Source organism: Phoxinus phoxinus (genome assembly GCF_949152265.1).
Source record: "Phoxinus phoxinus genome assembly, chromosome: 12".
Taxonomy (NCBI): domain Eukaryota; kingdom Metazoa; phylum Chordata; class Actinopteri; order Cypriniformes; family Leuciscidae; genus Phoxinus; species Phoxinus phoxinus.
Genome location: NC_136887.1, coordinates 17,923,733 through 17,936,869, shown reverse-complemented (window position 1 = coordinate 17,936,869; position 13,137 = coordinate 17,923,733). Strand labels below are relative to the sequence as shown.

The window sequence follows — 13,137 nt, the reverse complement described above, 5'->3', positions numbered from 1 at the left end:
CTCTAAATTGTACTGGTGGCTCATGCATTTTCTGTATAGCTGCTTTGAAACGATGTGTATTGTGAAAAGCGCTGAACAAATAAATGTGAATCGAATTGAATTGTATCTCCCTAGGTGCCGCCATGTTCATGTGACATCTTACACCTTCCTTTTGTCAAACTTTTCTATTTTCCATTCAAGCTGTGGATTTGAATATAAATGTAGTTCATTTTCAAGTGCTTTTCCGAGAATAATGTTGGGCATTTTGACTCTCCAAGCTGAATGGAACATAGAGAAAATACTACATATAACTTCCGCTGAGTGTAGATGAAGAATTTAATGTACATACAACATGACATAGACACAAACACTTACTCATAAAAGGTTGTCCAGCCCGTCTCGTCTGCCTTGGTGGCCAACAGGCCAGTGTTTCCATTGTATCCCAGCAGAACGATCTCCTGGTTGAGAGCAGAGATAGAGCGCAAGCTTCCTGCAGGATCTAGTCCCAGCGTAACCACCTGATTATCAGGTTGTAGGATGAGCCGGAGCAGTCCCGCTCCACCCTGCCCAGCCCCGTCCCTACGCACTTTCACTGTATTGTTGCAGTTATCCACCACTGTGGCCAGCTCTCCATCGGGGCCATAGCTGAAGTTGTAGAGGGGCAGGCCTGTCACAAGACTGATGGTCTGTAGATGGAGACCCTCTTCGTTAAACACATACAACTCTTGTTCCTGAGGGGACGCCACCTCATATAGCCCCAGCGCTGAAGGTCCCGGTCGGTTAGTGCGCACAGCGCGGATCCGAATGTTATTGAGATCTGCAATGAAGAGCGTGCCATCCGGTGAGACAGCCAGAGACATGGGGGAGTTGAGGCTGGCATCTGTAGCGTAACCCTCGTCTCCTGCAAAGCAGTTACAGTTGACATCGTTCTTGCAGTCGCACTCCGACACAGCGCCAGCCAGCAGCGACATCTCTCCGTTGGTGCTGACTTGCCGCACACGGTTGATCTTTTTCTCGTCTGTTTCGGCGATATAGAGCACGCCCGAATGGGAGATGCCAATAGCCGTGGCACTCTCCAGGGCTGAGTGGATGGCAAGTTTGCTGAGGGAATAGTCGATGCCAGGCACCTGGCAGTGCATAGGCCGCCCGGCGATGATACTCACTTGGTGGTTTTCAGTGATGCGTAGGATAACATTGTTCTCTAGCACATAAAGAGAGTTATCCATGGGGTTTACTGCCAAGTCGGTGGGCCACTCCAAGCGCACCTGGATAAAAAAAAATGAATTAAAGTTGAAATTAATCTTTCAGATTCACCAAGGACTTTTCTTGTATCATTTTCTGGGCTTCTGATCAAGGTTTTGCAAACCTGCTAGACATGATTTATACTTGCATAGCTGCATGTTTAGCTTTGAGGGTCTGTTTTGAAGATTCAAGATTTAAAGAAGTAGATTTTGTGATAAAATGAACCATCCAAGTTCCTGTCTCTGATTGCAAATTATTTATAACATGGGCTGTCGACATGCTGACCTGACTGACATCCATGCTGGAGTCGCAGCTCAGTGGGCGCACAGCAGTGAGGTCGTTTGCACCCAGTAGTGTAGAGATGATGCCGTTTTGATCCACTTTTCTAATCATGGTGGCATCCACAAAGTACATAAGCCCGTTCTTATCTACAGCGATACCTGAAAAGAGAAATCAAACAGGTAAAGAGTCAGCTAGGAAGTTCAGGGGTGACAAAGACTCAGTAACCCTTTGCCTGTTAGACTTGTTTATTTTTGTCTTCTGTGGTTCTTAATGATCAGACCAAGTGAATCTTTGATCTGGTTTCAACCCGTTCTAAGTTTATCTTCAGGCTTTTCTCAATTTGTCTTTCCCTCCCAAGTCCCTGTCCTATATAAGCTAGCAAATAATACACGTCCATCAAGCGTCACTCCTGTGTCAACCCATCAATTCCCCTTATCAGACACAGAAGGCAGAGCAGACGAGAATATCTCGAAGTGCTGACAAGAAGATGCTCATAAAATGGACCTGTGTAGGTGTATGGTGCAGAGGGACTTTGAACAAAAAGACGGGGAGACAAATAGCATGAGGGGAGAGACTGAGTGCACTTGACTGAGCCTTTTCACTGTGAAGTCATCTGGGAATCGGTAATGAGGCCTGTGTAGTCTGTCACCTCTCTACTTTCTCTCTCTCACTCCAGAAGCTCAAATTCAACGTCACATACAGAAAATGTGACATCCTTGACAGTTTGGTGTCAGACTGGCTATTTTTTCCTTACACCAAACCTGGATTTCACTTTCGAAACCTGCTTTAACTTATCATCGCACCTTTATCTTTCCTTTTTCATTGCTAGATATTCGTTTAGCTTGAATATGTTGTGCTTTAATTCCAGTTTATGTTGAACTTCATGTTAATATTAAAATTAATCGACTAGTACAGACCCTTTCAAATTAATTTCAGTTTATATATAACAAGCTAATGAGAATCTCTAGAGGAAAATTGAATTGTTCAGATGTTGCTCTTTCATAGCTCAGGAGAATTAATCAAGTTCTCAGTTTACTTATCATCTCTGTCTCAGATGTTACTCCTCTTTAAGCAGAAAAACTAGACACAAATGAGAAAACTGACAGAGTAATAGAGAAACCTTCCTGCAAAGCTACAGTACTGTGAACATTTGTATGCACTTGTGTAAAAATTTAAATTAAGAATGCTTTCACAAATAATGTCATAAATAGATTTTATTTATCAATTAACATCTATTAATTTAATCAAATCAATATTTAGTTTGACCACCCTTTGCTTTTAAAATAGCTTTTGTCCAGGTACACTTGAATATAGTTTCTCAGGTAGCTTAGCAGAAAGGTTTCTCCAAGCGTCTTGGAAATGTTTCCACAGTTCTTCTGGATTTAGTCTCAGTTTTTTCAGTTTCTTTATGTAATCCCAGACAGACTCGATGATGATCAGATCTCCATGTGGATCATACCGGCTGTTGTCAGACTCCTTGTGCATACACAAATCTCACTGGATTAACACAATTAATGGCAAAAGGAATGTTTGGAAATACATAGTATAAAAACAATTGTATTTAGGGGTTTTTAGGAATTAGGTCAAATTCTTAAAAATTAGGGTTCCATGCCCAAACCAGTTGAGAACCACTAATCTAGGTTCTTGAAAATGAAATATTCAAGAAAGTTTACTGTTATTTTTCTTTCTATTTGATCTACCTAAACACAAACTCTGTATAATACAGAAATATGCTCACTCACAGCTCTGAACTGTAACATCTGAGAGTTAAAAGAGCCAGCACATTAAGTAACATTATCTTTCAAAGACAGACAGAGAGAGAGAGAATACCAAGAGACTCCAATAATCGAAGCCAGAGACTCGCTCTCCCCATAGCACATTCAGAAATTAATTAATAGCTTAAGGTTGAACGTTCTCTGTGATTGTGGAAGCAGCTGGAGGATAAGGCTCTTTTTATCCTTGTTAGGTGTCACTGCTACAAAGGAAACAGATGTAAAGACAGCCTGCAGAAACATTTCTTCACCTCAGACACGTGTGAAGACGTTATCGTGATTTCAACTGATGTAAAGGGGATAACCCCGGCAATACGCTTTAAAACTTAAACAACTGAGTTAACTTCTGCTATGGTATTCTTCAATGTTTCCACCTCACCTTTGGGGCTCATGAGAGTGGCTTCTACAGCTTTCCCCCCGTCCCCGCATCTCTCATCGAAAGGAAGGCACTGCTCTCCTGTGCCCGCCACCACATCGGCATTGTCGGCCAAAAGTCTTCCCCCTGTGAGTGACCGCACCTTGTAGATTCGCCGTGAATTTGTGTCAGAGATGAACAGAGCCCCAGAGATTGGGTCCACAGCCAGGAAGTACTTATGAGTCGGGTTGTTACTACGAAAAATGAGGTAATTACGGAGTTAGTCCTGCAATTATGTAATTAGCTATAATGTGTTGCTCTATCATTATATTGAGTGAATAATCCAACTGAAGAGTCAAATGTGAGAGACAAACTTAAAGTTAGAGGCTCACCTATGTCGAAAATCCTTATTTCTGTAAATGAAGAAAAGAACAAGAATCACAATTATGGTGCTAATACGTTGAGATGGCAAAACATATATTGTATATTTAAGAGTATACTGATATAAGAATAAAATAAATTATGAATTATAGTCTCCTCTGGCCCTTTTTCAATACCTGAGCTCCAGTATGCGTGTGGTATTGAGGTTGGGATAAACTCTGCGTACGAAATTCAAGTCTCCGACATAAAGGCTGCCATCAATGCCTGCTGCCAGGGCTACAGGTGCCAGCAGCTTATTTCCATCAGCCAGGCCATTACAGCTCGGGCATGAGATGCTTCGCCGACGCCCATTACCCATGATGCTTGTGATGATGGGTGGCTGCTGGGACACAAAGACGTTCTCACCGCTGCCCTTATGAAGGATGCCTGGTGTCAGACAAATAAAGAAACAATAACTATTTAAATGGAAAAAAAAAAGAAAATGCCATTTTCAAAAAGTAAAAGTGGTTTACCTGAGCCATTTATGAACATTACAACCACATTTTCAGGGGATTACATTAAATTATTGTTCAAAAGAGGAGGCTATTCCACTAAAAGCAGCCAAGGATTACATTGCATCAGATTTTCAGTGTGTCACAGAGGTATGGGCCAAATCTCCAAATCTCAGTCTCAGCTGGAAAACTTTATTTTACAGTTTAACCAGTGACAATCAAGACTCTAATTTGAAATGAGTATAATTACTTATTACAAAACAGAGTTCACAAAATTCTACAATCTTTGCAATATTTAAAAAAAAAAAAAGTATCTTATGTTGTTCACCAAGGCTCCATTTATTTGATAAAACATATAGTAAAAATAGTCATAATGTAATATTGCAATTGAAATCAAGGCTGTGAGGGATAGAATAGAGTGTGTTAAATAGATTGCACTGTTGTCTAACAACATACAGATTTTCAGCTGACAAAACATCTTTTCAAAAAACGAAATCTTTTAGTAGACAAAAATGACATAAAACCTTTATACAGACTCTAAATCTGTCCTTCACAGACTCGGTCAAACTTGACTAAGGTCTATTACTCCAGTCTTCAGTGTCACATGATCCTTTATAAATCATTCTACCGGTAATATGCTGATTTGGTGCTCAAGAAACAGCTATAATACATATTATATATTATATGTGACCCTGGACCACAAAACCAGTCACAAGTAGCACAGGTATATTTGTGGCAATAGCCAACAATACATTGTATGGGACAAACTTATCAATTTTACTTTTATGCCAAAATCATTAGGATATTAAGTAAAGATCATGTTCCATTAAGATATTTTGTAAATATCCTACCGTAAATATATAAAAAATATATTTTTGTGAGTGGATGCAGCAAAAGAGCGACCATAAATGGACAACTTTAAAGGCGATTTTCTCAATGTTTCGATTTTTTTGTACCCTCAGATTCCAGATTTTCAACAAACCATACATCAATGGAAAGCTTATTTATTTAGCTTTTAGATGATGTATAAATCTCAATTTAATTTTTTTTTTTTTTTTTTTAAGTTTTCTGGTCCAGGGTCAAATATTTTTATATATATATATATATATATATATATATATATATATATATATATATATATATATATATATAATGCATCATTGACGAACATGAAACAATGAACTAAAATGTGCTTGAATGAATGAATGAATAAATAAATAAATAAATTGAATTAATTAATTAATTAATTAACGCATGATTGAATGAATGAACAAATTAATGAATAACATGCATTTGCCCCCAAATTAGAACAGAAGGCTCATACCACTGCGCAGGTTGAGTATGTGGTGTTTGTCCAGAGACCAGCCGCCCAGATTGGAAGGTTCCAGCTCATAGCCCTGAAGCATAGCCGTTCTCTTCTCCCATAGCACCAGACTAAGACATGATTCATATTCATACCCCACAGAAACTTGGAGAGAGAGAGAGAGAGAGAGAGAGAGAGAGAGAGAGAGAGAGAGAGAGAACAAACAGCATATACGGTAATTAATTAACTACATGACAGGCCAATATTAAAGATGATTAATTTACATACAATACAAGCAGATTGGATGGGGAATCTAGCAAGGAAATAGTGAGGAAGAATCTAAATATTTATTTGAAAACCACATGCTAAATGAACAATAACCCATTTTTGAGAAACATAAAAAAATCAGCACTTAGAGACTCATATGAGGCAACCAAAAGCTATAAGTGACCCTGCAACAATCATCACAACATTTCTCTTTCCAGCTTTGCCGACTGCTGGGCAGAAGTAGGACATATCAGGTTCTGGGCAAGCCTTCACAAATCACCACAGCTTGGGTGCTTTCACAACCACAAAGCACCTTGGTAAAGTGTGAACATGATTTGTTCAGACACCCTGTGGCTGGACATGACTTCAGCTTTCACTTTTCAAACAGGACTGTGTGATATGTGCTGCTGCCACAGGGTCATTACAAGATCTGTGTTTCCACAAAAACTTTCCTTCCAGTTCATGAAAAGTGGATCACAACTCCATGAAGCCATTAGCATAAATACATATGGATATATACCAACGAGGCAGGTGAGAATTTATAGCTGCATAGACGCATGAGGGACTGTGGGTATAAGAACACTGAAAATATAAATAAAAAAGACTAAGACATCGAGAGCTGGAAGGTAGACAGGCTGAGAAACCAGGGGAAAGACAAAGAGAGATTAGTGGGTGTTATAAGGAGGTCACCCTAGACAGAGTGCTGTTCTCAGCGTTTCCCTCGGCTCACTGCGGCTGCTCTCTGAACCTGTGTGTTTTTCTGACAGGGACGGTCAGGCTGAATGATCCTTGGGTCCTACGTTCACGCGGATGAGCACAAATCCTGTCTGATGTGTTACCTCTCACTGTGTTCAGTCAATAGAGTGACCGATTAACCATTCCTGTTTAACTGATGTGTGTCAAGGATGCTTAATGGTCAATATAGCCGCCCAGGGTCCCAAATCAACAACCGTCAATTGGAAAAAGTGTGTAAATTGTATATTTGCCAGGTGAATTTCGCAGTGTCACAAGCCAATCTGGAGGGTGACAATTTTATAATGGATTAGTTACACTAGATTTGTGTGTTGTGACGCGGAGACCATCTATCAGTAACGTCATTTACAGTAGTGAAAAACATTGACAAGACGAATTTGAAAAATGGTGCGGTGGGAAAAAAGCACGACTCAAGTTCTCCAAAGCATAAGAGCACTTACCATTAACTATTTCAAAAGAGGCTTATAAGAGCAGAGTTTAATGTGGGCCGGGCACCACGTCAAGTGCTGACAGCATTTGTGCCGTTTAATAAGCTTGAGTGATGCGTTTTATTCATTTACCAGCGCATAACTTACATTTTACTGTTACATTCCTTTTCTGTAATTGTTATGAACTGAAAGTCATCCACCAAACAATTTGTATTACCAGTATTGATGAACCAATACATATATATTTTTTACCAAAACCGAAATTAAAGTTTTTTTATTTAGCCTAAAACCGAAACCAAAAATAACTTGCTTAATAAGAACAACGACTGTAATGGGATGATAACATTTAAGGGAAAATTGTGTTGAGCATGTGTGCTAATAACTAAGCCATGCATTCAGTTACAATCGATAGTGTGTGCTTACCCACTGCATCAGAGAGGCCGTAGACACGCTGACCGTATGCATCAGTCTTGTCCCATATGAAGGTGTAGGCGAGGTTAGGTGAGGCGTGGAACCACTTTTGGAAGAGGTGGCCCTCCACAGCAACCATCAGATGGACTTTGACTAGGCTGAGGGGCACCACGGCTTGAGTCATGGTGATCTTGAGCAAGGAGCGATAACCTGAGGTCCGGGAACTGAGGTGACAGAGCTTCAGACTGGTGCCAGGAATCTCTAGCTGCTCATGCAGAACCTGGTGGGCAGATGGAGGAATGACTTTCATGTCATAGGAAAAGGGTATTTTCAAACAAAAAAGGAAAAATGATTAAGAAGGTCAGAGGGCAGAAGAAAGACTAAGACAGATGAGAGACGGGGAAATGCCAAAAAAAGGAAAGAGTATAATTAGAGTGAAAGTGGTTGATGAGGGATGACCTGTGAGTTTTGTCAGGTTAACAACCTGTCAGCTAATTTAATGACCAAAGAGAGAGGGCTCAGGGAGCATGAATAAAGTGAAAAAAAGAACAATATTTGGGACACTAAAGTGAGCAAAATTGAAGGGTAAAGTCTAACTGAAGAATCCCATCAGTGCAAAATGCATTAATCTGCTAATTACAGTAATGGAGGTCTCAAGGAACCAAGGATCCCATCACACCTGTGTCTCTGGAATGATGGACCTCTCTCCTGGCCTGGAACTGAAGAAAGAGGAAAGGGGGGAGGCCACTACAACAGGATCAGGTCTCACAAATCCACTGAGGTCACAGCTTGGGATGGTGTTCTCCTCTGTCTTCAACATCAGAGTGTCCATGGCATAGAAATTGTTCCAAGGGAGCCAGACCGTGCGTTCTTGACTCAGAAATGGAGCTCGCTCGAAGCGTAGGGTAAAAGAGGCTCCACCATTGGCAATGAGGTCAAATCTAATGACACAAAGGGAGAGCAAGGGGGAAAGGCAAAAAGTACTTGTGTTATTCTCGGTTATTGATAGCGCCATTACATTCTGAATGCTTTAACCATTAAAAGATGCCATTTAGCTGGGAGGGATAATTCATTGTTTTAATATATTGCAGTCATTTCAATGCAAAGACTGAGTTTGCTCTGCTCTAAATGAATCTAATAAAGATTTGTTCTGTTAGCATGTAGCCCTCTAAATCACTAGAAGCTTATGTAAACAAGTAAGTCTCAAAATAAGGCTTGGCGGCAGAAATAATCAAAGTGTTTCAAAGGGGAAAGGTTGGTAGTTTGTTGCTTGGATGTGGCTTCCATCCATCCATACATCCATCCATCCTTTTCTAGTTAAAAATCAGTTACATGAATCTCTTAGATTAAAATTTAAATTGCAAATATGCATCCACTTTGCTACCTCAATTCGATTTCAGGAATTGAACTGGAATTATTTAAGTGGTATTATCAATTCCATTCTGAATGGCATACAACTCTGGTCCGTACAAGTACTGCATTGAACTTACGTTCCATCCTGGCGTGTGAGGGTGTAGCCGTACTGGGGGTACTTGACAAATGACACATTAACTCCCACCAGTGGGGTTCCATCTGTAGTCACTACCTGACCTCTGATCAGTGATGCCAGACTGGAGAACACAGAACAAACAAGATGACATCTATAACCAATATATCCAAAGAGATAGCATAGCATAAAATTAAATACAGGAAGATGTTGTAGCACCAATCAATACAGTTCCTCAAAAATAGCTAAGGGTTACGAAATAACACAAAACTGACAATAACTATCTCAGCATTCAATGTTATCTCAACAAATTGTGTGTACTTCAGTGGATATTAAATTTTTACCCAACCATACAATTCAGGAGACATGACATTTACCCACTTCCCAACTAAGCAGGTGGGAAGTTGTTGTGTGCAGTAGAGCAAGTTACCTTGCGTTAAAGGGATTTTCTGCAGGGATTATATGTGTGCTGTCCCGGCCCACTAGCATCTTGACACGGTCATAGAAGGATCGGACTTTTTGCTCAGGGTGCTGGCCCTGCTGGATGACCTGTAAGGGATCCCTAGACCCTCTACAAAGTGGACTGTTTTGGCAGGGACTTTGGATACAGCAGTCTGGATCCATACAGTCAGTCAGACCATCTAAAAGAAACAAAACAGTGGTGTGATGAGTAATGTCATATTACAATGGTGCACAATCAATCAGAGCTGCCTAAGGCTGCAAAAGATTTCTCTCTTCATCTCCTTCTCTGTTGAAAAAAAAAAGAAAGAAAAAGAAACATTCTTCATCTGTTGAACAAGAGGCCGTTTCATCAAAGTGTTCTTGTACGTTTTGAACACAAAGATGTTGGATTTGAATTTTACCTCAGTCCCAGTATTCATTTACCAAAGAGTTCGAAAAAGTGCTTTCTTCTTTCCCTCACCTTTAGGCTTTGAATTAAATTACTTACTGCAGAACATCTGACGTCCTTTTTGTAATTCCTTGTTTCAGATGAAAGCCAACAGTCCAATTCTATTTATTTTCTGAGCATAGTCATCATAATTCAAAGGCTAGCTTATTCCTATGAAATTTACAAGAATTGTGAACAGAGATATACATACAGACAGGCAGACAGAAAGTTGCCAAGTCTAGGTTAGAATTGCACAAAACCTCAAACGACTGAGTGCACTAAACAGTCACTCTCATTCCATCAGAGCATGAAATGAAATACACTAAAGCTGTGGGGTGTAATTTGTTTGATGTTAAAAACAACAACTTTATCCTATGGCAGCTTAATTTGTTGAGACAACTATAAGCAAGCCATTCATAGGATGACTTCCTCGGAAAGTGTAAACACTGTGGTGCTAATAAACTCTGTCTGACAGCAACTTCTGGCTCAATTAATGGGTTTACCTGTTTGCAGGAACAATGGCAAACAGGGCAAATGTCTGTGAAATCTGTAAATATCTTTGCTCAATTTCGTTTGGAATTATGTAGAATACACCAAAAATACACACATCAGCTGTTCCTGTTCACATGTGACCGTTCCAATAACATGCAGTCTTTGACACAAAAGTCCCAGAGAGTAAACAAAAGATCTCTCACCTCCTTCATTGTCTTTGTTGTCTGCACATGATGTCTCCATGGCGACACTGCAGCCCGTGCCTCTCCATCCAGTTTTGCACTCGCAGTGCCAGCTGTTTTGACCCAGCAGACACTGTCCATTTCCATTACATCGGTTAGGACAGCCATCTGCAAGAGCCAGAGAGAGAAGGAAGATGGATTGAGAAAGGCAGAAATCCATCATGCCAGTCATAAGAGCATTGATGTGTCAATGATTGTGACCCACAATTTGGAAAACAAGCTAGAAATGGTTTTCTAGGCTTTAGGTTTGCTTTAAAGTTAAACTTAACTATATCTAATTAAATGGAATAAAATAGAACTAAAATAAATGTAATTACTATTGAATAATTACTGAATATATTTGTATAGAACTATTTTGTGATTTAAAAAAATACTTTTGGCTTTTTTTTCTAGTTATGCAGTTTGTTACCATCTTTTTTATTTTTGTAAGTTTTCATAAATTGATCTTGACAATCAACTTTTTGTTCAGCTGTTTATTTTCTAAACTTTGAATCTCCACTGAACCGAAATTAGTAGATGATTAAAACATAATTTTGGCATTGTTTGCACCAGCTCTGAGACAGCACACAAAGCATATTAATATGAAAATGGCAGACATAATCCAGACAATCAAAACTGACTGCCACAAATGAACATGAAATGCAAATGTATCTAGGTTTTCTAGGTTAACTTTTGGCCGTGACACTATGGGCAGACATGCATCGGTGCTCACACACACATATATCTGCCACCAATGCGCTCAATGCCTGTCTGAGGGAGTGAAGTATATGAAAAGCATTACTATTCACACCTCAGATCAGTTCAAACTCTGAGAGAGCAATTAAATTATCTTCGGTAGTCTCCACTGATAGATGCTGTTGGTAGCAAATGAATTTATCTGAACTCATCCATTCAGGAGGGGATATTTGTAAAGAGCACATACACTCTCCGACTGTTCATTTACAGTAGCTGATTTGATTTGTCTGGATAGAGAGCAATGCTCTCATGTAAGAATGTGGTTAGGACAGACCGGAGTCTACAGATCAGATTAGGACGGCTCTTTAGGCCGAGGTATGAGACTGTGTGTGTGTGTGTGTGTGTGTGTGTATGTGTATGCACGCGTGTGTGTGTGAGAGAGAGAGAACCAAAGACTTTAGAAAAAGAACATAGTGTGGGAGAAAACAGAGGTGGGGAAGTATACTTGTTTGAAAGATGTTTTATAGATAGAGACAGAAGTGCTTTGATACATATACCACAGGTTTTTTGGAGTGAAATGTGGCATGTATGTGGGTGTTTAATGTATGCAGTTAAGGGATAAACAGTCACCCTAAAAGAAAAAAGCGGAAAACAATCTCGTCACAACAGTTTTAAAAAGAAGAGATGTGGATTGATGTGAACGTTTTAAGGAAGCTCTCTCTGGGAGATCCAGATACTGAGATATACAAACACAAAGAGAAATAAAAAAGACTAAGCACTATTCTCCTTTGGTCGCACCAGTCCATAATTAAGCACCCTGGAGATGTGACCTGACATTTCAGAGTCATCAGGAGTTTTGTGTAAATAAAACATGCGGTCTAAAATTCTCAGCACTGCCGTGGGCATCGTCTCTTACCTCGCTGTAAAACAAAATCCATGCTGTGACCCCACACTGTGTCATCAGAAACCATTGCTGGTGCCTCGGAGTTTAATCTCCAGCAGTTAACACTTCTGTTAGCGTGTCACAGCCTCCGCTTATGGTTACCCTGGAAACACAGCCTTTTGGAAGGAGCCAGTTTCCTTCATCACGAGGCTATATAGTATTATTGGCAGCTGACCTAGCACAGGTGACACTTCAGATGATTTGTGATGAGGGAAAAAGAAATGGCCTTGATCAGAGGAGAGTTAAAACCCAGCATGCACTGGGACGCATTCAGCCATTGTAACTCAAATCAAATGTTGCTTTAATTAATGCAATTTTCAATGTCTGGGGTCCTTGAGATGCCACATTAACAGCCTGCTATGCATCGATTGTCACGCAATATTGAGCTGAGAGAAAAGTCACTTAGCAATGATTGCCTTTTAAATGGAGCTGCCATTTTAAGCAGCCAAATACTTATGAAACACCAGAACAGCAAAATCTATGGTGACCATTGATCTTCCTCATTGGGCAGCACTGAGTAGGACCCCTCTTTCATGCCAAAGGCCAGTCGATTCTCAGCCCACTAACTAGAATAAAGTGGGGTTTCACAAACTATTAAGCTATCTGGCTAAAGTAATGTGGGTTGACTCTATTGTAATCTACTTAAAAAGGAGCTGAGATTGCCTTGAGTTATGGGTCAGCGCACACGGTATGAGAGAGATACGCAAAGGTGAGATTGGGAAAGAAGCACACTGCATAGCAACAGT

General features: G+C 40.1%; 1 protein-coding gene across 1 annotated transcript in view; it reads right to left on the bottom strand.

The window, feature by feature from the left end:
- The window catches only part of tenm2a (teneurin transmembrane protein 2a), a 292,880-nt gene that overhangs the window by 8,312 nt on the left and 271,431 nt on the right, over window positions 1-13,137 (bottom strand). The window contains exons 13-23 of the mRNA XM_079631137.1: window positions 10,735-10,881; window positions 9,581-9,791; window positions 9,155-9,274; window positions 8,344-8,605; window positions 7,677-7,944; window positions 5,827-5,970; window positions 4,188-4,437; window positions 4,023-4,043; window positions 3,655-3,884; window positions 1,507-1,661; window positions 355-1,244 (exon numbers count right to left, since the gene is read on the bottom strand). Of these exons, the coding sequence (XP_079487263.1) occupies window positions 355-1,244; window positions 1,507-1,661; window positions 3,655-3,884; window positions 4,023-4,043; window positions 4,188-4,437; window positions 5,827-5,970; window positions 7,677-7,944; window positions 8,344-8,605; window positions 9,155-9,274; window positions 9,581-9,791; window positions 10,735-10,881 (2,698 nt within the window). The remainder of the gene's footprint in view (window positions 1-354; window positions 1,245-1,506; window positions 1,662-3,654; window positions 3,885-4,022; window positions 4,044-4,187; window positions 4,438-5,826; window positions 5,971-7,676; window positions 7,945-8,343; window positions 8,606-9,154; window positions 9,275-9,580; window positions 9,792-10,734; window positions 10,882-13,137) is intronic.